Genomic DNA, 23,530 nt, shown 5'->3' with positions numbered 1-23,530 from the left:
GGTTGAGGCGTGGAGTAAGGGGAGCAGTGATTGTCGGCTGGAACCTCAAGCTCAACTGGGAACCACGCTCAATCGGGCCATCTCTCAGTTCTGTCCCCGTCTCTGGAGGCCTCTCCACCGGGGTTGCGGGGGCTGGGGTGGGGGATGGAGGCGGCAACGGGGGGTGGGGGAAGGGAGGGAGCGGAGGCGGGGCGGGGCGGGGCGGGGCGGGGAGCTGGGGACGGACACGCCGGCGTCACCCTGCGGCGCATCACGTGCGGCGTCGGCAGCCATGGCGGGAAGCGAGCCGCGCAGCGGAGGCGTCACCCGTCAGCCTCACCACAGCGACTGGGGCCGCCTGGAGGCTGCCTTCCTCAGCGGCTGGAGGAACTTCTGGCAGTCGGTGGGCAAGGAGAGGGCGGCTCCGAGGTCCTCCCCGGAGGAGGCGGACGAGGAGGCCAGCTCGCTAACGCGGCTGCCGGTGAGCGTCGGCCGCCACCCGCGGAGGACCGCGGGCAGGGCCGGGAGGGGCGCTCGCCGGGGCGGCCTCTGGGGGCGGCGGGGGGGGGGGGGAGCCTCCCTGGGCTCGGCCTGTGTCTGGCCCCGTCCCTGCAGCCATTCCGGGCAGTGTCATCACCTGGGGGCAGCAGTTGAGCAGAAACGCCTTGGCGTTGACCCGTGGTGCCCCGCAGCTGGGCCGAAGGTCGCCCCGAAACTCACCTGCAGGTTGTGCCCTGGCAAGCAGCCAGGTCACCCTCCGGTCTTCTACCCCCAAAACAGGTCTAGGGACTGGGGCACCCTGAACATCAGGTTAAGGAAACGCGGAGACCATGCCAGACGTTCTGGAAATCATGGAAAGCGTCCAGTGTCTTGTGTTCTCAGCATCTATCATCCCAGCTTCCATGTACCGAAACACCTGCCGGTCCCGCAAAACACACACTCTCCTAGGATTTTGCGACTGTTATCTTACCTGTATGTCAAGTGACAAAACTGACAATTGAAAGTAAATGACTAGGGATTTCCCTGGCGGTCCAGTGGTTAAGACTTCACTTTCCACTGCAGGGGGTGCAGGTGGATCCCTGGTGGGGAGCTAAGATCCCACATGCCTCTGGCCAAAAAACCAAAACATAAACAGAAGCAGTATGGTAACAAATTCAATAAAGACTTTAAATATGGTACAGATCAAAAAAAAATCTTAAAATGCGGGAAAGTAAATGACTAAGTTACAAGGGCCTCAAGTTACAGCAGGCCACGAGAATTACACACATTTTTCATTGTTAAACTTTTCAGGTAGATAGGAAAACGGAGAGAGGAGAATTTCTTAGAAATTATTAAAATGCTGTATCTCAGCTGGACTGTTGACTGAGGTCCATCAGAAATTAAAAAACTGCAGGCTTAGGTTGCCTCCATAGTTCTCCTTGCAGAGGTTCTCTGAAATAACAGATTTTACAGAAGAACTCAGGTGACAGATTTACTCTTTGATTTGATGTAATGATAAAATCAGAAGTTTGTCCGCTTGATAAAGATTTTATTTTGAAGAATAAATTATTTCATTAAGCAGTTCATTCAAATAAATGGTGGGGCAGAATATCCATAAGGAAAAATTAAATGAAGTGCTTATTTTACTTGAAAAATACCAGAACAATGGGAGGTATTTCAGGAATGTTTCGATGTGTCAAAAATGAAATGTTCATTATGATTCTGTCCTGAGACAGGAAATAACTTCAGCATGATAGATTTCATCATTAAAAATAATGACTGTTGAATTCCCTGGTGGTCCAGTGGTTAAGACTGTGCTTCCACTGCAAGGGGCACAGGTTCCATCCGTGGTCAGGGAAGTTCCACATGCCGCTGCAAAAAAAAAAAAAAAAAGACTGTTAAGTTGATTTTTTGTTATTTAGTATAAAAACTGTTAATTTTGTAATTTATCATGATAGATTTAATTATTCAAATGATACACTGTTCAGTTGACCTTTGGTTTCCTAGTATAATATAATTATTTATTTGTAATTATTTATTTTTTGAATATAAATTTATTTATTTTTGGCTGCATTGGGTCTTCATTGCCGTGCGTGGGCTTTCTCTAGTTGCGGTGAGCGGGGGCTACTCTTCATTGAGGTGTGCGCGCTTCTCATTGCGGTGGCTTCTCCTGTTGCGGAGCACGGGCTTTAGGAGTGACGGCTTCAGTAGTTGTGGCTTGCAGGCTCTAGAGTGCAGGCTCAGTAGTTGTAGCGCACGGGCTTAGTTGCTCCGCGGCATGTGGCATCTTCCAGGACCAGGGCTCGAACCCGTGTTTCCAGCATTGGCAGGCGGATTCTTAACCACTGCGCCGACAGGGAAGTCCCTGTAATTTATTATTTTTAAAAGTCCCTGTAATGTATTATTTAAAAAAACTTTTTACCAAGATAAATTATTCATTCCTTTAACCTACTTGCTGCTTCCCTCTGTTTCAGATTGATGTACAGCTATATATTTTGTCATTTCTTTCACCTCATGATCTATGTCATTTGGGAAGTACAAGTCATTATTGGAATGAAACCGTACGAGATGCAATTCTGTGGAGATATTTTCTGTTGCGGGATCTTCCTTCTTGGTCTTCTGTTGACTGGAAGTCTCTTCCAGATCTAGAAATCTTAAAAAAGCCTATATCTGAGGTCACTGATGGTGCATTTTTTGACTACATGGCAGTGTAAGTATCTAGTTTTATGAATTAAAAAGAAGATATTAAATTTGACTATATTACAAGTCAGTAGTCTAAGTTAGTCTTGGCCCTCCTACTAATTTGTTGCATGAATTTTGAGTCTGAGTGTCCTTTTGTAAAAATTGGGGGTTAGGTAAAATAACTTCCTTCATAGAACCCTTTTAGCGTTCACATTTTGTTATTTCCCTGTAGTACCTAAGTAGAGTATTTGAATAATTATAGATAGTTTATATGGCAAGAAGTAAAACACTTCTTAAAATTTTCATTATCTTTAGAACACTTGTCATTTTGTTAAAATAAATACTTTTCCATGTCCAGAGAAGGAAAGGCCAGAGTTCAGACAGGAGTTCTTTTTCATGGAAGAAAACCATTCTTAAGTTTATGGGAAATAAGATTTTGTTATCACCCAAATGCATTGACATTTTCGAATATCATGTATTAGAATTAATTTTGTTGAGCAACTATAGTGTATTGGATTCTATGATGGATGTTTTATGTATGTTTACTTATTTAATTCTCACGCAATAAGAAGGTATTTTCCTTGTGTTATGGATGTGGAATGAAGATTCTGCATGGTTATGGATTTGTCTAAGGTCGCATAATTTGTAAGGGACTGTAATGTCGTTAGTTCTGGATATAACCTGTTTTATTAAGAGCCCCAAATTTAAGGCATTGTAAGTAAAATTTAAAGAATATTTGTGCGTTAGGTAAGAATTGTTTTCCTGTGGTAGATTTAATAGCTACATGTGGGACTTTTTTTCATATTTTAAGTTATTCAGAATCTTTCCTTATTCCAATACAGATGCCATTACATCAAGTCTTGTGAGACTACTTGATTAAAATATACATGTATGTAATTTTAACAAGTGCTACTGTACTCTCACTTGCTAGTGTTACCTCTTCATTGTCCCACAGCCAACCATAACATCAAGTGTTTCTGTGTGCTGTGGAACCACATTTTCCTAGGGATAGTAATAATCGTAATAACGACCATTTGTGATCATATAAATTATTTCTGATCCTTACGACCCTGGATTGATTGTTATTGTTCAAATAATGCAGATGAAAAAACTGAAGTTTAGACTATAAGTGGCTTATATGACTAATTAAAGTGGTGAGGCTTGGCCAGGTCTACATAGCTGCAAAGTTCATTTTTTTTTCCTTCTTGAATTACAAGGTTCCCAAGTAAAGATGATTGTCTTGTAACGTTAGTTGTTGTCTTAACCAGCTCGATTTAAAGGGCTTTAGGTTTTATTTTGATTTGAGTAACTTTGTTTTAATTTTTGATAACATGTTGAATTGCTAGTTTAGAAATTTATAGCTATTGAAAAAGTTGAGTCGTTTCTTTCACATGATTCTTAGTTTGCCAGGTTACCTATAAGGAACATTTGAGCTGCCCTGTGATTAATACTTATTGAACTGTTACTGTTAATAGAAGTACCCTAAGAAATTTGGTTATATTGGTAGCTTCAGTAATTTTTTTTCTTTTTTATCTCTAGGGACATTTATACTAACTATGTAGTTTATGTTTAGTACAGGGTTTCTCAGTCTTGGCACTATTGACATTTTGGACCAGATGTTATGGGAACTGTCTTTTGTGTGCATTGTACGATGTTTAACAGCATCCCTGGACTCTAGACCTTAGGAAATGTTCCCTGGGGGTGCAAAATCTCCCCAGGTTGAGAATCACTGCTTTATGTAGTGAATTTTAAGCATTGAAACACGTGTTAGACCAAGTGTTTCATGAGAGAATCTAAATGAAAAATTAGAAAGTAAGTAACTGATTCCCGAGGAAGACCTCCTCAGCTACTAGACCACTACTACTCCCATAGCATCTTGTGCTTTTTTCTGTCATGGAACTCGGCATACGTATTATAATGGTGCCTGTCCTCCACTGCCCTTCATGAGGATTGGGACTGTATAATCATTATATCCCTTTTGTCTAGCAAGTTCTCAATACATTATATATTGTTTAATGAATAACTGGCTAAGTGTTTGTGTTAATTTTCTAATTGTGACAATTTTATACAGCTATAAAATGTGCTGTCCATATACAAGAAGAGCCTCAAAATCTAGCCGTCCTATGTATGGAGCTGTCACCTCATTTTTACACTCATTGATCATTCAGAATGAACCACGATTTGCCATGTTTGGACCAGGTTTGGAAGAACTAAATACATCTTTGGTGTTGAGCTTGATGTCTTCCGAGGAGCTTTGCCCAACAGCTGGTTTGCCTCAGAGGCAGATTGATGGTAATTTTCATGTTAATCTACAGTACATAATAATTCAAACACTTTGAGCTTGACTCTAATGTTAAATAGAAAGAAATTAGTTTTTAAATTAATTAACTCTTTGTTGTAATGAAATATACTAATTTGGTGCATGGGAGCCCTCAGGTCTCTGTGGACTGAAATAATTAATTTACTTTTTATAAGAGGTAAGCTTTCTCTTACTTTCTCAGTCCAGAATATGAGATTATGTGAAAGCAAATTGTATGTTGTCAAAATGTTATATTTGTTTGCTATAAAGCAGAAACTAACACACCACTGTAAAGCAATTATACTCCAATAAAGATGTTATAAAAAAGTTATATTTGTACATTTACCATATTTTAAAAGAATGTTAACAGCAAAATCCATTCAGCACCTACTATATGCAAAGTACTTTGATATATATTGGAATTTCAAAAAAGAGCTAAATTATCACCTTACCTTTATTTCTATGATAAACAATAGCAACAACAGCCATGTAGTTAGTTTCGTAAGCAGGATGTATAATAAACATGCATAACAGTGTAAACTAGCTTGTGCTTTACTTATTCATTTATTGAGAGTACCTATTAGATAGTAAAGATGCAGAGATTTAAAACAAACAACATCAGAAATCTCCTGTTTGCCCTGAAAGGTACTTGGTCTAAAGGAGGGCAGAGACATGTATACAGGTGATTAGAATGTGGTGTAATTAGCTCCTGTGTAGAAAGGTAAGGGTCAGAGAAGGCTCTGCATTGAACCTGATGCCTTACATGAGTCAATAGGATAAGTAGGGGTAGGCCATCAAAAAAAAGGGTAAAATATTCTAAGCAGTGAGAACTACATTTCTAAAATCCCAGAGTTCTGAGTGTGCATGACACACTTGAAGTAGCTTTGTGTGTCCAGAGTGGGGCCAGGTGAGAAGACGCTTGTATGTCAAGCATTTGTTGAAGGATTTTAAGCAGAGAAGTAAGATGATCAATATGGCATTTTGGATAGATCACTCTGGCTCCTGAGTGGAGAACTGATTAGAAGTTAAGAAACCACTACAATATTGTGATAAAAATATGAAGGATATAGAATTGACTCAATGTGTGTTAGCAGTAATACGGATAATTCCTGGTTTTTGGTCTGATTTTCATATTGGATGATGGTGCCATTCACTAGGTTAAGGAAACACAGGAGGAAGAGAAACTTTTGATACAAGTAGAGATGCCTGCTATAAGCTAGCCACTTGAATGGAAGCTCCATTAGGGCAGAAATCTTGTCAGCTTTATTCTTAGCTGTGGTGCCAGGCACATAGTAGGCATTCAATATACATTTGATGAGTGAATGAACGAATGACTTTATGGATTACTTTATGCATCCATATCTCAAGAGAAAGATCTGGGCTAGAAATGAAGATTTGGGAATCATATGAAGTCCACATGGACTTGGAAGTTTCTGATGATAGAGAGGAATATTGTAAGCCAGGTGCTGAAATCATCAGTGAACGTTTGGAGGAAGGGGTTATCAAAAGGAGATTCATAAATGACAAGGTTAAGGACAGGAGATGGTATTACAGCTAAATGGTGTGTGTGTCTCAGAGAGATGGAGTTTTTTCAAGAGGGTTGGTGAGTAATGGTTAAGACATGGCATTGAGGAGTAAAGAGACCATTCACCTCATCTCTTTACCCTGAGATGTGAGAGAATAGGTAACTTTGTTACTTGAGACCCCACTGTTAAGAGAAGTGGCACCTAGGGACAGGCTAGTTTCAGGTAGGGCCATGAGGTGGAAGGAACCCTTCAAGAAGAGGTTGGGGATATGGGGAAATTTGCTGATAGTGAAATGGCAATTTCATTCTCCAGACAGCAGCTGGAGTGATTGTTTGAAATTGCCCATCTAATTGTGCCTCAGACCCTGCAAGGTCAGGGAAGAGTGGAGGGATGAGTCATTGGCAAGGTGGGGCAAAACAACATGAGAATCATACTGGGCTGAGGTTAGATGTGTTGAGAGGGTAATTTCTGGAAGTTAAACTGATGTAAACAAAGATTAGAGACATGGTAGAATTTGTTTCTGTGATCTCTCTGGGGAGGCCCCTGGTGGCGGGAGGACTAGGGCCACTTTGCCTGGGATGCTTGCAGTCCCAGCCACCAAGATCTCTATATATGTGTTGCCCAGAATGGTGACATAAGATGGCACGGCGTAGCTGCTTTAAATACCTAGAGTGGTTATGCAGGGATTAAGGATATGAAAGATGGAGTTGTCCTAATGAGGTAAGTAGAGGCCAGATTATATTAAAATTTTGTTTATCTGAAGAGCAGGGGCTTTGAAGGGAAGAGATGTAATTAAAAGCATTTTAAAGCAATCTCTCCAGCTGCTGTCATAAGAATGGATAGTAGGGGGCAGAAGTGGATTTAGGAGACTAGTTAGAAATGATTACAGAAGTCCAGGTGAGAGATAATAATTTAAACTAAAAGGTGGGGGTGAGGATGGAGAGAAGTAGACAGATCTAAGAGGACATTTATATAGTAAAAAGAAGTAAAGCCAAGGAAGAGGAAAAGGATCTTTCCAGGAGGCAAGAGGAGAATCAGCCCCGTAGTGTTAACACAGCCAAAGGAGGGAAGGAGTTAAGAAAGAAGGACAAATGACAATGTTGAATAATTTAGGTATAAAATAGTAAGAAGCGGGCTTCCCTGGTGGCGCAGTGGTTGGGGGTCCGCCTGCCGATGCAGGGGACGCGGGTTCGTGCCCCGGTCCGGGAGGATCCCGCATGCCGCGTAGTGGCTGGGCCCGTGAGCCATGGCTGCTAAGCCTGTGTGTCCGGAGCCTGTGCTCCGCAACGGGAGAGGCCACGGCAGTGAGAGGGACGCGTACCGCAAAAAAAAAAAAAAAAAAAAAAGTAAGCTAGTGTTCAGCACCTGTTACTTACCAGTCACTCTGTAGGTGTTTTACATATGTGATCTCATTTAATGCTTACAATAACCCTCAAAAGTGTGTATTATTTCTATATTTTGATGTCAAAGCAGGCTCACAGAAACATGGGCATATGTGGCAAATTCAGGATTCTAGCCCAAGTCCAATTCAAAATTTCAGTGTCTGCCATATTTCCTCAGTTTTCTAAGGTGCCATGAATTTAAAAACAGCTTTTCAGAGTGGGGAAAAAAAGCCATTTGGTTGAATGTGTACGTGGAGTATAAGACTAATGAGAAACATAAAAGAAGTGAAACTAAGCCTTAGTCTTGAGGATAAATAGTAGTAGCTGTTGCGATGCAGCTGCTACTGAGAGGATGATGATAAAGTTAATGATGATAGTGATGATGGTATGAAAAGGAATGTTAGGGCTTCCCTGGTGGCGCAGCGGTTGAGAGTCCGCCTGCCGACGCAGGGGACACGGGTTCGTGCTCCGGTCCGGGAGGATCCCACATGCCGCGGAGCGGCTGGGCCCGTGAGCCATGGCCGCTGAGCCTGCGCATCTGGAGCCTGCGCATCCGGAGCCTGTGCTCCGCAACGGGAGAGGCCGCGGCAGTGGGAGGCCTGCGTACCGCAAAAAAAAAAAAAAGGAATGTTAAAGTCTAGCAGTTTTTTCTTCTATATCCATAGTTTATTACTATGTGAATGAAAATTGCTTACGGCATCTTTTCTTCAACACAAACATTTCATTTTATTCCAAAGCTATATGTATCACTTGTCATAGTTTTTCATTTACTCTTTTTACTTATACCAGGTAATTTTTTTCATTCTCATCTTTTGCTGTCTTTATTAATGACTTGTTTTGATAACTGTAATTTTCTCCTTTAGGTATTGGATCAGGAGTCAGTTTTCAGTTGAGCAACCAACATAAATTCAACATCCTAATATTATATTCAACTACAAGGTAAGGCTACCTACTTGGCAACCTATCTGAGACATCAGTAATGGAATATTTTAGGGGGGTGAAGTCTGTTTAGTGTCTGTTTATGTTCTGTATTTACATTTTTCTTATAGAAAGGAAAGAGATAGAGCAAGAGAAGAACATACAAGTGCAGTTAACAAGATGTTCAGTATACAGAATGAAGGGGATGATCAACAGGGAAGCCGGTACAGTGTAATTCCACAAATTCAGAAGGTGTGTGAAGTTGTTGATGGGTTCATCTATGTTGCAAATGCTGAAGCTCATAAAAGTAAGTATTATCTTATTTTCTTTTTAAAAGTGCCTTCTTTGCAAAGCAAATAAGAAAATATGTTTTTAGGCTTTACTGTGGCTTGTTAAGAATATCATGGCTAATTTTATCAATGTGATTCTGTTATTACTGTTAATATTGGATTCCCAAAACTTGATGTGCATTAGGATCACTGAGGGATCTTGTTAAAAACGCAGCTGCCTGATTCCTACCCTGGTGGGTTATGACTCATAGATTTGGGTTGTGTTTTGGGCATCTGTTTTTTTAACAAGCTTTACAGAATTCTGATGCACACCGAAGTTTGATACTATAACTACATAGTGTTTTTTTGTTGTTGTATGCTTCTACACTTTTTGTTATTGGTGTTTTGTCTGCTTTTGGCCCTATTCAAATAATTTATGCAGGTAAATGAAAAATTTTACCTTTATTTTAATTATCCAGATAATAGAGAGATGTGTGGGGTGGAGTGTTTACTTTAAGTAGATTAGTTAAGAACACTATCCATATATTCTGAATAATTGCCATTCACAGTGTGATAAATAGCATGAAAATAGAATATTATTGGGCCACAAGCCAGTATTGTAATTTCTTTCCCAAATCCTCTGTGAATAAGATAGGGTATAAATATACAATATATTATTCTCACTCGGAACAAGATAGCAGCATCCCACTGCTGAAAGAATTTACAGTTCATGGTGCACTGAAATTAACTATAGCAACCAAAGGCAAATGCAGCTCAATTACTGACTAGCTGGACTCATCCCACTGCATTAATGGCCTAACAGAAGAATCGTGTCCATTTCTAGAAGTAAATCCTTTACCTCAGTCTCTTCTGTTCTTCCACATAAAACATCTGGTGTTAAATTAAAAATTATAAGATACAAAAAAATATCAAAATGAAATGACCCATTGTCAAGTGATAAAGCATTCGATGGAATTAGACACAGAGATGGCCTGGATGTTAGCCCTCTCAGAAAGAGACATTAAAAGAACTATGATTAACATGTTAAAGAATCTAGTGGAAAAGATGGACAATATATGTGAACAAATAGGGATTTTCAGCAGAGAGAAGGAAGCTATGAAAAAGTAAAATGGGAATGCTAAATATGAAAAATATGATAACAGGTGAACAGTTCCTTCAGTGGACATATTAACAAAGGAAAACCTTTTGTGAATGTGAAGATAGATCAATTGAAATTACCCAAATTAAAACACAAAGAGAAAAAAGAGTAGGGGTAGAGGACAAAACATTCAAGAGCTGGGGGAACCTATTAAGTGATCTAACTCAGGGGTTGGCATTTTCTTAAAGGTCCATATAGTAAATATTTTAGACATGTGAGCCATACAGTCTGTCACAGTTACTCACCTCTGCTATTATAGTGCAAAAGTAGCCATAGACAGTTTGCAAATGAATGGACATGGCTGTTTCACAAAGAAATTTATTTATAAAAACAGATCTTCAGAGTGTGGTATGCTGACCCCTGATTCAATTTATATGTGATTGGAGTCCCAAAACATGAAAGGAGTAAGAACAGGGAAAAAGAAATTTCTGAACAGATAATGACCAAAACTATTTCAAAATTACTGAAAGAGAATAAACCACAGATCCAAGATTCACAAAGAACTCCAAACCTGATAAATAAAAAATACAGATACATCATAGCCAAACTGATGAAAACCAAAGGTAAAGAGAATATCTTGAAGGCAACCAGAGCAAAACAAAACATACATATAGAGGGCCAAAGATAAGGACAGAGACTTTCTGACAGAATTTTGCTGTAAGCCAGAAGGTAATGAAGGGAAATCTTTATAGTATTCAAGGGGGAGGAAATCTAATACCCAGCAAACACATCTTTCAGAAATGAAGGCAAAATCAACACTTTTTTCAGACAAACAAAATCTGAGAAAGTTCAGTCAGCAGATTTGTATAATAAGAAATATTAAAGGAAACTCTTCAGGCAGAAGAATATGATACCAGGTAGAAAACTGCATCTACAAAAAGAAATGAAGAATCTTGGGATATAAACAATATAGCTATACATAAAATATTTTTTTCTAATTTTAATTTATTTATCATTATGTAAAGGATAAACAGTAACAATGTATTATGGGCTTATGATATTTTTTAAATAAAATATATTGTAACAATATTACACAGCATGGAAAGGCAGAAATGGAAATATAGTATTCTGAGGTTCTATATGTGAAGTTATATAATACTTTTTAAAAGTAGACTGTTAGGGACTTTCCTGGTGGCACAGTGGTTAAGAATCCACCTGTCAATGCAGGGGACATGGGTTCGAGCCATGGGCTGGGAAGATCCCACATGCCATGGAGCAACTGAGCCCGTGTGCCACAACTACTGAGGCTGCGCTCTAGAGCCCACGAGCCACAACTACTGAGCCCATGTGCCACAACTACTGAAGTCCACGTGCCTAGAGCCCATGCTCTGCAACAAGAGAAGCCACCACAATGAGAAGCCTGCACACCGCAACGAAGAGTAGCCCCCGCTCGCCACAACTAGGGAAAGCCTGCACGCAGCAACGAAGACCCAAATGCAGTCAAATAAATAAATAAAATAAAAACTAAACAAAGAAGTAGACTGTTGTAAGTTTAAAATATACATTGTAAATCCTTGAGCAACCACTAAAAAGAAGTGTAACAGAGGTATAGTTAAATAAGCCAGTAGTGAAGATAAAATGGAATCATTAAAAAAGTCAGTTCAAAAGAAGGCAGGAAAAGGAACAAAGAATAGATGGAACAAGTCAAAATTCAATAGGTATATGATAGATTTAAATGTACTGTGTTGATAATTACATTAAATGTTTATTTGTTTTCTATTAATATGTAACAAATTACTGCCAACCTAGTGGCTTAAAACAACATCTGTTTATTAGCTCAGAGTTCTCTATGTCTGAAGTCTTGAGCACGGCATGGCTGGGTTCTCAGCCTAGGTCTCAGAGGCTGAAATTAGGGTGTCAGATGGGTTACATCCCTTTCTGGAGGCTCTAGGGAAAAATCTGCTTTCTAGCTCACTCAGTTATTGGCTGAATTCAGCTCCTTACTGTTGTATGGCTGAGATCCCTGTTTCCTTGCTGGCTGTCAGCTTGGGGCAGCTCTCAGCTTCACAGGCCATTGTCATTCCTTGTCATGTGACTCCCTCTGTCTTCAAATCCAGCAATGGAGAGTCTCTCTCACTAGGTAGAATCTCATCTGTTTTAAGGGATCACCTGATTAGGTTAGGCTCACTGAGTTTAATCTCCCTTTCTTGAAGTCAGCTGTGTCTTATAGTATAGCCTAATCATGTCAGTGATAATCCCACTGTATTAACAGATTCCTCCCACACTCAGAGGAGAAGGGATTATACTGGGGTATGAGTCATTGGGGTCATTTTAGAATTCTGCCTACCACAAAATGTCAGTGATTTACACTCCAATGAAAGGCAGAGATTTTCAGTTTGGATAAAAAAGCTAGACTCAATTATATGTTTAAATTTTGGAAACTATGGCCTTTGAAAGAAAGGGTAGTGACAGCTACAGAATTTGTGAGAGGAAAATATCTATATCAACGTATTTTTGCTTTTAAGCCATAGAAACATCTGAGTGGTACTGTTTTTGTTCTCTCTGATTTCACCTAAATTCTTGTCCTTGCAAGGCTGATTAATGTAGTTTTACGAAAGATCAGTAAATGAACACAGCAATAGAGGCAGTTTGTTATGTTTGGATCCTGGTAATTTTTTGCTTCCCTTGTTTTGTTAGTTTTTAATTTTGTTTTATTATTTTTTAAGTCATTACAAGTAATGCAAATTAAGGGTTTTGACTACATTCCTTAGGACATGAATGGCAAGATGAATTTTCTCGTATTACGGCAATGACAGATCCGGCTTTTGGATCTGCAAGAAGACCAATGCTGGTTTTATCTTGTATTTCTCAAGCTAATGTAAAAAGAATGCCCTGTTTTTATTTGGCCCATGAGCTGCGTCTGAATCATCTAAGCCACCCATGGATGGTAAGGTACAATTTTCTCTGGTGAGAAAAATCTCATTTTATTTTTCACTCTACTTTCTAATTGATTTTTATTTTTAAAATTCTTTTCTACTCATTCTCTTTAATAAAATAACATTCTAAAAGTCAGTTTTAGTCGCTTAATTTGTGGGAGATATTTGGTATCAAAGCTGACCTCTGAGATAAGTAATAAACCTCATATTGGTAGTAATTATAAGACAGAAGAGAAGATGATATTTTTTAATCTAAGCTCTCTAGAAGACCAAACTTGAGTGACTCACCCAAAGTCTATTGGGGTCTTTTTAGTCCTGTTCTTTTTTGAGTGTCCAGGAAAATGTCCCACTTAATTATAAGATTTTTCACTCAGTTTCTTATTGACAGTAATCTCTTTTATTTGCTCATAGGTCCAGGATACAGAGGCTGAAACTTTAACTGGTTTTTTGAATGGCATTCAGTGGATTCTTGAAGAAGTAGAATCTAAGCATGCAAGATGATCCTCCTTTTAGACCTTGGGAAGTGAAAGAAAGCATTTGGAACTTGTTACTAAGGTCGTGATGTGGATATTTGCTCAAGTCAGCTCATTCTGCCCTGCCTTTTTGCAGGTAGGGTTTATATTGGACAGCTGTAGCTACTCTATTTTTTAATATAATTTTTACTTTTTACCTTAATTACAAGAAAAAAGTTTCAGTGCTAGCATTTGGCCCCAAAATGAACCTTTTAATATTTTAAAATAACTTATATATACATATATATATATATTTTTTAATATTAAATTCTGGAAAAACAAGTTTATGCCTCTCTCATTCTTTGTGGTTTCTCTTCTTTTCGTTTCAAAGATTGCTATAGTGGGGAATAGCAAATTTACTAAGCTTTCAATAGGTTATTTTCAAAGGTCCTTAACTGGTTATCAAAAAATAAGTTTCTATCTATTTTTAATAAATGTACTATTTAAAACTGAATATTCACTGGAATTTCATTTACTATTATGGCCATACAACTTCTGTTTCTTTTCTGAAACAGTAGGAATTAACTTTGTATCATATTCAATACTAATTCAGTGAAAATAACTGGAAATTCTTGCTCTTTTCAAATAACTTTGAAAGCTCATGAGATGCTAAAGCCAAATTTTATTCCTTACTCATAGAGGAAATATTACAGAGACGCTCATGATCATATGACCTCCTATTCACTAATTGCTTGCACTTTGCAGAGGAAACATTACAGTCCTCCTATCTCATTGGAATTGAAGAATTTTTAAATTATAATTTAAAAAGCATAATATTCTTAGTGGTGCTGCACCCAAGATACAGCCTCCATCCTGTGAGCAGGTGCCGTTTCAAAGAAAGTAGCTGTCACATCTTGGGTGCACTTATCCAGAACTTAGCTTCAGCACTTGTATAGTTGGGGGCAGAGTGAGAAATGCCGACATTCTGCTCCTCCTAGGAAGGTTGCCCTCTGACTCGGAGAGAGAGTGCTGTTTCCTCGGCTGCCCCAGTCTAGAATGGAGTTTCTTCTTTCTGAGCTGGAGGAGGGAAGGAGGGGAGTGGGTCTTGGTTCAAATCCCACAGACTCTTACTGAGTTTTAGTATATATATATATTTGAATAAATGTTTCTTCATTTGCTGTATGCTCTTAGGACCATTTACAGAGATTTTAATGATTTTTTTTGTAGTCCATTTTTTTCTTTATTTTATTTTATTTTTTAATGATTTTAAAAAATTAATTTTCTCCAGTTTCTCTAGGGAGCCATTACATGGAACTCTTCATTCTGTTATGCCAAAAGTAGATCTACTCTCCCCTTTTTTTAATTATATGTAGTTATGTTACCTCATTCATTCCTGATGTTGGTAGTTTATGTCTTTTTTCTTCATGATCAGTCTGGCTAGAGTTTTATTGATTTTATTATTCTCAAGAACCAGCTTTAGGATTTATTGATTTATTCTATATTCTGTTTCATTGATTTATGCTCTAATCTCTATTTTTCTGCTTTTTAAATGTAAAAAAAAATTTTTAATTTCATCCTCCCTTTTTTAGATTATTAAGGTACAGACTTAGGTCACTGATTCTATTCCTTTTTTTTTTTTTAATATCTTTATTGGAGTATAATTGCTTTACAATGGTGCGTTAGTTTCTGCTTTATAACAAAGTGAATCAGTCATACATAAACATATGTTCCCATATGTCTTCCCTCTTGCATCTCCCTCCCTCCCACCCTCCCTATCCCACCCCTCCAGGCTGTCACAAAGCACCGAGCCAATATCCCTGTGCCATACAGCTGCTTCCCACTAGTTATTTACCTTACTACGTTTGTTAGTGTGTATATGTCCATGACTCTCTCTCGCCCTGTCACAGCTCACCCTTCCCCCTCCCCATAACCTCAAGTCCGTTCTCTAGGAGGTCTGCGTCTTTATTCCTGCCTTACCCCTAGGTTCTTCCTGACATTTTTTTTTCTTAAATTCCATATATATGTGTTAGCATAAGGTATTTGTCTTTTTCTTTCTGACTTACTTCACTCTGTATGACAGACTCTAGGTCTATCCACCTCATTACAAATAGCTCAATTTCGTTTCTTTTTATGGCTGAGTAATATTCCATTGTATATATGTGCCACATCTTCTTTATCCATTCATCCGTTGATGGGCACTTAGGTTGTTTCCATCTCCGGGCTATTGTAAATAGAGGTGCAATGAACATTTTGGTACATGACTCTTTTTTAATTATGGTTTTCTCAGGGTATATGCCCAGTAGTGGGATTGCTGGGTCATACGATAGTTCTATTTGTAGTTTTTTAAGGAACCTCCATACTGTTCTCCATAGTGGCTGAACCAATTCACATTCCCACCAGCAGTGCAAGAGTGTTCCCTTTTCTCCACACCCTCTCCAGCATTTATTGTTTCTAGATTTTTTGATGATGGCCCTTCTGACTGGTGTGAGATGATATCTCATTGTAGTTTTGATTTGCATTTCTCTAATGATAAATGATGTTGAGCATTCTTTCATGTGTTTATTGGCAGTCTGTATATCTTCTTTGGAGAAATGTCTGTGTAGCTCTTTTGCCCATTTTTGGATTGGGTTGTTTGTTTTTTTGTTATTGAGCTGTATGAGCTGCTTATAAATTTTGGAGATTAATCCTTTGTCAGTTGCTTCATTTGCAAATATTTTCTCCCATTCTGAGGGTTGTCTTTTGGTCTTGTTTATGGTTCCCTTTGCTGTGCAAAAGCTTTGAAGTTTCATTAGGTCCCATTTGTTTATTTTTGTTTTTATTTGCATTTCTTTAGGAGATGGGTCATAAAGGAGCTTGCTGTGATTTATGTCCTAGAGTGTTGCGCCTATATTTTCCTCTAAGAGTTTGATAGTTTCTGTCCTTACATTTAGGTCTTTAATCCATTTTGAGCTTATTTTTGTGTATGGTGTTAGGGAGTGATATAATGTCATACTTTTACATGTACCTGTCCAGTTTTCCCAGCAGCACTTATTGAAGAGGCTATCCTTTCTCCACTGTACATTCCTGCCTCCTTTATCAAAGGTAAGGTGACCATATGTGCGTGGGTTTATCTCTGGGCTTTCTATCCTGTTCCATTGATCTATATTTCTGTTTTTGTGCCATTACCATACTGTCTTGATTACTGTAGCTTTGTAGTATAGTCTGAAGTCAGGGAGCCTGATTCCTCCAGCTCCTTTTTTCGTTCTCAAGATTGCTTTGGCTATTCGGGGTCTTTTGTGTTTCCATACAAATTGTGAAATTTTTTTGTTCTAGTTCTGTGAAAAATGCCCGTGGTAGTTTGATGGGGATTGCATTGAATCTGTAGATTGCTTTGGGTAGTAGAGTCATTTTCACAATGTTGATTCTTCCAATCCAAGAACATGGTATATCTCTCCATCTATTTGTATCATCTTTAATTTCTTTCATCAGTGTCTTATAATTTTCTGCATACAGGTCTTTTGTCTCCTTAGGTAGGTTTATTCCTAGATATTTTATTCTTTTTGTTGCAGTGGTAACTGGGAGTGTTTTCTTGATTTCATTTTCAGATTTTTCGTCATTAGTGTATAGGAATGCCAGAGATTTCTGTGCATTAATTTTGTATCCTGCTAATTTGCCAAATTCCTTGATTAGCTCTAGTAGTTTTCTGGTAGCATCTTTAGGATTCTCTATGTATAGTATCATGTCATCTGCCAACAGTGTCAGCTTTCCTTCTTTTCCGATTTGGATTCCTTTTCTTCTCTGATTGCTGTGGCTAAAACTTACAAAACTATGTTGAATAAGAGTGGTGAGAGTGGGCAACCTTGTCTTGTTCCTGATCTTAGTGGAAATGCTTTCAGTTTTTCACCATTGAGGAGGATGTTGGCTGTGGGTTTGTCATATATGGCCTTTATTATGTTGAGGAAAGTTCCCGTTGTGCCTACTTTCTGCAGGGTTTTTATCATAAATGGGTGTTGAATTTTGTCGAAAGGTTTCTCTGCATCTATTGAGGTGATCATATGGTTTTTCTCCTTCAATTTGTTAATATGGTTTATCACATTGATTGATTTGCGTATATTGAAGAATCCTTGCATTCCTGGAATAAACCGCACTTGATCATGGTGTATGATCCTTTTAATGTGCTGTTGGATTCTGTTTGCTCTCCTTCTCAAACTCTTCCAAAATATAGCAGAGGGAGGAACACTCCCAAACTCATTCTATGATGCCACCATCACCTTGATACCAAAACCAGACAAGGATGCCACAAAGAAAGAAAACTACAGGCCAATATCACTGATGAACATAGATGCAAAAATCCTCAACAAAATATTATTTATTTTTTGGCCACACCATGCAGCTTGTGATTTTTTTCTAATCTGTCTAGTTTCTTATATCCTTTCATTTTTAAAAAATTTAATCATACTTTTTAGTTCTAAAAAGTTTTCACTGTTTTAGAGCTTCCTGTTTTCTGCTAAAACTCTATCTCTTCATTCATTCTGTCTTTTCCACTACATTCTTTAACATATTTAAATACTTTTTAATAATCATTTTTAACTAATTTCAACTTAGGTCATTTGTGAGCATACCATACCTCTATTAAGTATATTTTCTCTTGATTTGGGGCCCTATTTTTCCTATTTCTTTATATGTATCCTATTTTTAAAAAATATTTATTATAATTATTTTTTTATTTATTTTGGCTGCACTGGGTCTTAGTTGCGGCACGCGAGATCTTTAGTTGCGGCATGCAAACTTCTTAGTTGTGGTGTGCGAACTTTTAGCTGCGACATGCATGTGGGATCTAGTTCCCCAACCAGGGATTGAACCCGGATCGCCTGCATTGGGAGCACAGAGTCTTACCCACTGGACCACCAGGGAAATCTCTATATGTCTCCTGTTTTGAAAAATTATACACAGGGAGTTTTTCCTTAAGAGAATAGTAGATTGTGAAGTAGATAATACTTTTCATTTTGTCTTTTGTTTTTCAGGCAAGTTCAGCCATCCTTTCTTTTTTCATCATTCAGCTAGGTTGACTTGGAGCTGGACCATATCTTTATTTAACTTACTTCTTTTACAAATCAGATCATATCTCTTGTTTCCTTTTGTGCCAATCCCCAATATGTTATGCTACCACCAAGGAGCTGATCTTATTATATTATCACCTGGAAAGGGGTTGGGTTGCCTATATAGTCAGTTTCAGTTCATCTCTAGATGTAATTCCAGCAGGGTCCTGAAACCTAAGCACTGAACAAAAATGTAAGACATTTTTCTGCCCTCTTTGTCTCTTGCCAAAATTCCTGTGGGGGAGAATTGGTGGGCTCAACAACTTGTTTTCACATTTGGAGTTCTTTCATTTACAATATGTTGTGCCAGTCATTTTGTAATTAAAAGCTTCAGTGGTATTTTTCTCATCCAGCATAATCTCTCTTCCTATGACAGAGCTGGTATTCCATCCACAGATACCCAGAATAGGCAATTGGTCTCATAAAAGCAGTATAGCTCTTTGATCACTAAAATAGCCTGATTCTCTTTGGAATTTAGTTTATTTAGATTTCTTTGTATCTTCTACTCTTTGCTGGCTTCAAGTATAATTTTCATTTTATCCTGTGTTTTCTTGCTGCAATAACAATCTTTCGTGACCTACATTCTGTCTGAAAACAAAACTTTTAGTGGTTTTTACACTGTGTTTTAAACACCTTATCATCTATGGTCTCATATATTACAATGGTTATTTGTTAAAGCATTTTTAAGATTATGTCTACACCCATTATCTGAATATTATATGTTGTGAAAAGTTCTCACAGTCTCATTTTCCTCATGATTTTCATCATTATTTCATTTTTACTATATAGTATGATGAGTTTTTACTGTTTTTTTTTCTTTTTTGATGGGGTTGTGTTTACGTTCATATTCTTTGATCCTTGGAATAAGTACTAAGCAAATTTGCATAACATAAGAGATCTGATTCTTGCTACCAGTCTCATCAAATTAAATTTCCTGTATTTAAAAATCTCTAGCTGCTTATTCTTTCTACACATCTGTATAAGAAGTTGTTAGAAGTAGCATGACTAAGTTATTATGTGCAAAGACCCTAAAACCAGATTGGTTTGGGTTCAAATCTTAACTTTATTATTTTATGATCTTGGGCAAGATTCTTATCTTCTATGTACCTGAGTTTCCCTAATTTAAAATGAAGATAAATAATAGTAGTACCTACCTCATAGGGTTCTTAAGAGTTTTAAATAAATTAAATATTCCTTTGCCAAATTTCTATTTTAACTAAAATTTCTATTTTAAACCTAATAGTTTGTATCTCTTAAGCCCCTCTTAAGCTGCTACCCCTATTATGCTTCTCCCCCCTTTCCTCTCCCCATTGGTAACCCTAGTTTGTTCTCTATATCTGTGAGTCTGCTTCTTTTTAAAATAATAAACTATTAAATTAGAAATCTAGACTAATAATTTACTAAATGAAATAGAAAGTAGTAACTGGTAACAAATCATTTGCTACATTGTATGGACTAGTATTATTTCAACCTGATTTTTTGAGGTTATTTTTATGAACATTATTAGAACCATTTGAATTTTTTCTCCTTTGAGCTTTCTGTTCATGCCTTTTGCCCACTTTTATATCAAATTGTTCTTTTTTCCCCTCAAAATTTAAAGGGCTGGGTGTATCAGGGAGACAAAATATGTCTATGATGTATGTTGGAAGTATTTTTTCCCCTGTTTATCATTTGTCTTCTGACTTTACTTATTGTATTTTGGATGTGCAAAGCTTTTAAAAAATGTAGTCTAATTTATTAACATTTTCTTTTGTTATATATATATTTTGGTAATAGTTAGAAATTCTTTACCAACACCCAGGTTATAAGGGAATTTACCCATATTTCTACTTGTATATACTTGTGTGGTTTCATATATTACACATAAATCTTGGATCCATTTGGAGTGTATTCAGGTATATTGTGAAGTGTGAATTCAATTTTGGCTTTCTCCAAATGAATATTTGATTGTTTCATCATACAGTTGACCCTTGAACAACATGGGGGATGCGGTGCTGACCATCCATGCAGTCAAAAATCCGTGTATTACTTATAGTCAGCTCTCTGTATACACTATTCCTCCAGTATCCACGATTCCACTTCCATGTAGTAGTAGTAAATACTTTTGAAAAAAAAATCTGCATATAAGTGGATCCATACAGTTCCAACCTGTGTTGTTCAAGGGTCAACTGTAATTTATTAAAAGTGACCATATTCCCCCCAGTGTTTTGAGATACCATCTTATTAGACACTAAATTTGTTCATGTAATCTAATTTAGCCTTGCTTTTCTGTTTCTGTGTTCCTGTTCTAATGCTACACTTGTTACACTTAAAGAGGGGTTTTAACATTTTTGAATATCTGATAGAGCTTGTCCTCCATCATTCCTCTTTTGAAAGGTTTTCTAATATATTCTTAAATATTTATTTTTCAATATGACCTATAATATCAACTTATTTAAAATTTTGTATTTTTTATTGGAAATACTATGTATACCCATGCATAAATATATTACACATATATATAATAACTTGGAGAGAAATTACGTAGTTAGGATGTTGAGTTGTCCCACCCAAGACAATGGATGTGCTTCCATTTATTCAAAACAGAAGTGTTTTCAAGTTTTCCTTATATACATATATTTTGCACATTTTTTGTTAAGTTTATTTTTAAGAATTTTATCTTTATTGTTCCTATTATAAATGGAGTTTTCCCTTAATGTTCCATATTATAGTTATTATTTGTATATGTGAAAGTTATTGATTTCTGTTTATTAAATTTATATCCTACTTTATAGTTTGATTTAGTTTTTTTGATTCCTTTGATTTTCTAGATATAAAGGCATCATCTGCAAATAGGGAGGTTTTACTTCTTATTTTACAGTGTTTAATCTTCTATGTGATTTTGCTTTGCTAATACTTGTAGTATGTTAAAGAGTAGTGAGACAGTGAACCTCCTTTCTTGCCTTGTTCCTCATCCTGGTGGAAATGCCTCTAGTCAGAGGTTTCCCACTATGTAACATATTGGCTTTAGGAGTGATGGTTTAGTAATCATGTTAAGGAAGTATGAATTAAATACTATCTTACTAAGTGCTTTTTTAAAATGAGGGATGGGTGACAAATTATCACCTATGGTGATAATCATGGTATTTCTCCTTAAATTTTTAATAGGGTGAAATACGTTAGATTAATACTGAACCATTCTGACACTTCTGGGATAAATCTCTCTTGCCTCATATTGTATTATTTTCGTGTAGTGTTAAAATCTTTTGCTAATATTTGCTTAAAACATTTTACTATGAATGTATGTGAATTCATAAGAATTTTTGAAAGTGTGATATCTTTTTTTTTTTTTTTTTTGCGTTGTATGTGGGCCTCTCACTGTTGCGGCCTCTCCCGTTGTGGAGCACAGGCTCCGGACGCGCAGGCTCAGCGGCCATGGCTCATGGGCCCAGCCGCTCCGCGGCATGTGGGATCTTCCCGGACCGGGGCACGAACCTGTGTCCCCTGCGTCATCAGGCGGACTCTCAACCACTGCGCCACCAGGGAAGCCCAGAAAGTGTGATATCTTTATCAGGTTGAGGTATTAGTGTTACACTTGCTTCATAAAAATGATTATAAAGTTTTTCTTCTTTTTTCCATTCTCTGAAACAGTTTAGGTAATATTGGGAACACGTGGTTTTTAAAATTTTGGTAGAATTTATTCTCTGAAAACATCTGCTTCTGATTCCTTTATTACAGGATAGTTCTTTGATGACTTTCTCTATTCTATGGAAATTGCTTAATCTATCTCTGTAGGGACCAATTTTTCCTAAGAAATTATTTATTGCATCTAGGTTTTCCAGTTTATTTTCATAGATATTATACTTATGATTTTTAAATAGATCCTGTTTCAGTGACTAATTCCTCTTGATCATTTCTTATTTTGTATTTGTGTGCTGTTTCCTTTGTCTGTATTATTACTTATTTTTCAAGAACTAGAGTTTTGATTTATTTTGTGCTTTGCTCTTCCCTTTTATACCTCATTAATTCTGCTGTTATTTTTCCCTTCTCTCTTCTACTTTCTTTCTTAGGAATTTGATTATTTTATCACTGCTTTTATTGTATTCCATAGATTCTTTAATGTGGTGTTTTTATATCATGATTCTTTAGAAATTCTGAAATTTTTATTTTATTTTCCAAAGAACTGTTTAATAGAAAGTTTTAAAATTTTCATTGAAGAGTCTTTTTGTTTTCTGTTTTAATTAATTTCTAATTGTTGTTTTATAAGCAGAGAATGTGGTATTAATTTTACTTTGTGAAACTTACAGAGGTTTTGTGATGACCTCATAGATGGTCAGATTTACTGAATGTGTCATGTACATTTGAGAAGGTATGTTCTTTTTGATAGGTGTCAGTAAGAGCTACTTTATTGATTACGTTATTTGGGTTGTATATATCTTTACTTAATTTTTTTGTTCTTTTGATCTCTTTTGAGAGAGAGTGAAATATTGAAGTCACCTGTTATTACTGTATTCTATTTCTGCTTGCTTTATTAAGGAAGTTACTGTGTTATTTGGTGAAAATATATTCATAGCCATTTTTTCTTTACTGTGGATTGGATCCTTCAGTATTATCTAGTAAACTCTTTGTCTTAATTAATACTTTTAACCCTAAAGTCTCCCTTATGGAATATCAGGATTTTTTATTTACTTGTATTTACCTGGTCCAGCTTTTCTGAGTCACTTTGTTTTAAGTGAGTCTGTTTATTTAACAGTTGGGTTTGTTTAGCAGTTGGGTTTTGCTACATGAGCCAATTAGAAAATTTTTTTTATTTAATAGGTCAGTTAAGTCCATTTTTATTGATTGATATGATTATTGCATATTATTTTAAGTAATATTTACTATGTATTATATATTATATTTCTTTTAAAAAATTGATTTATTTATTGTAGTATAGTTGATGTACAATATTA

General features: G+C 37.0%; 1 protein-coding gene across 2 annotated transcripts in view; it reads left to right on the top strand.

Annotated features, from left to right (window-relative positions):
* Nucleotides 1-271: 271 nt before the first annotated feature.
* The window catches only part of FBXO4 (F-box protein 4), a gene marked incomplete at its 5' end in the record, with an annotated part of 38,663 nt that continues 15,404 nt past the window's right edge, over nucleotides 272-23,530 (top strand). Inside the window, 7 exons of one of the 2 annotated variants that reach the window (XR_014326130.1) lie at nucleotides 272-460; nucleotides 2,433-2,668; nucleotides 4,712-4,932; nucleotides 8,711-8,786; nucleotides 8,897-9,072; nucleotides 12,905-13,080; nucleotides 13,481-13,678. Coding sequence is in view for 1 of the 2 variants with exons in the window: in XM_082837239.1 (XP_082693365.1) it covers nucleotides 272-460; nucleotides 2,433-2,668; nucleotides 4,712-4,932; nucleotides 8,711-8,786; nucleotides 8,897-9,072; nucleotides 12,905-13,080; nucleotides 13,481-13,570 (1,164 nt within the window). Of the gene's footprint in view, nucleotides 461-2,432; nucleotides 2,669-4,711; nucleotides 4,933-8,710; nucleotides 8,787-8,896; nucleotides 9,073-12,904; nucleotides 13,081-13,480; nucleotides 13,892-23,530 lie in introns of those variants that run through there. The other variant, XM_082837239.1, reaches the window with a different exon arrangement.

Source organism: Leucopleurus acutus (assembly GCF_964270905.1).
Source record: "Leucopleurus acutus genome assembly, chromosome: 3".
NCBI classification, from domain to species: domain Eukaryota; kingdom Metazoa; phylum Chordata; class Mammalia; order Artiodactyla; family Delphinidae; genus Leucopleurus; species Leucopleurus acutus.
This window is presented reverse-complemented; position numbering and strand designations above follow the sequence as displayed.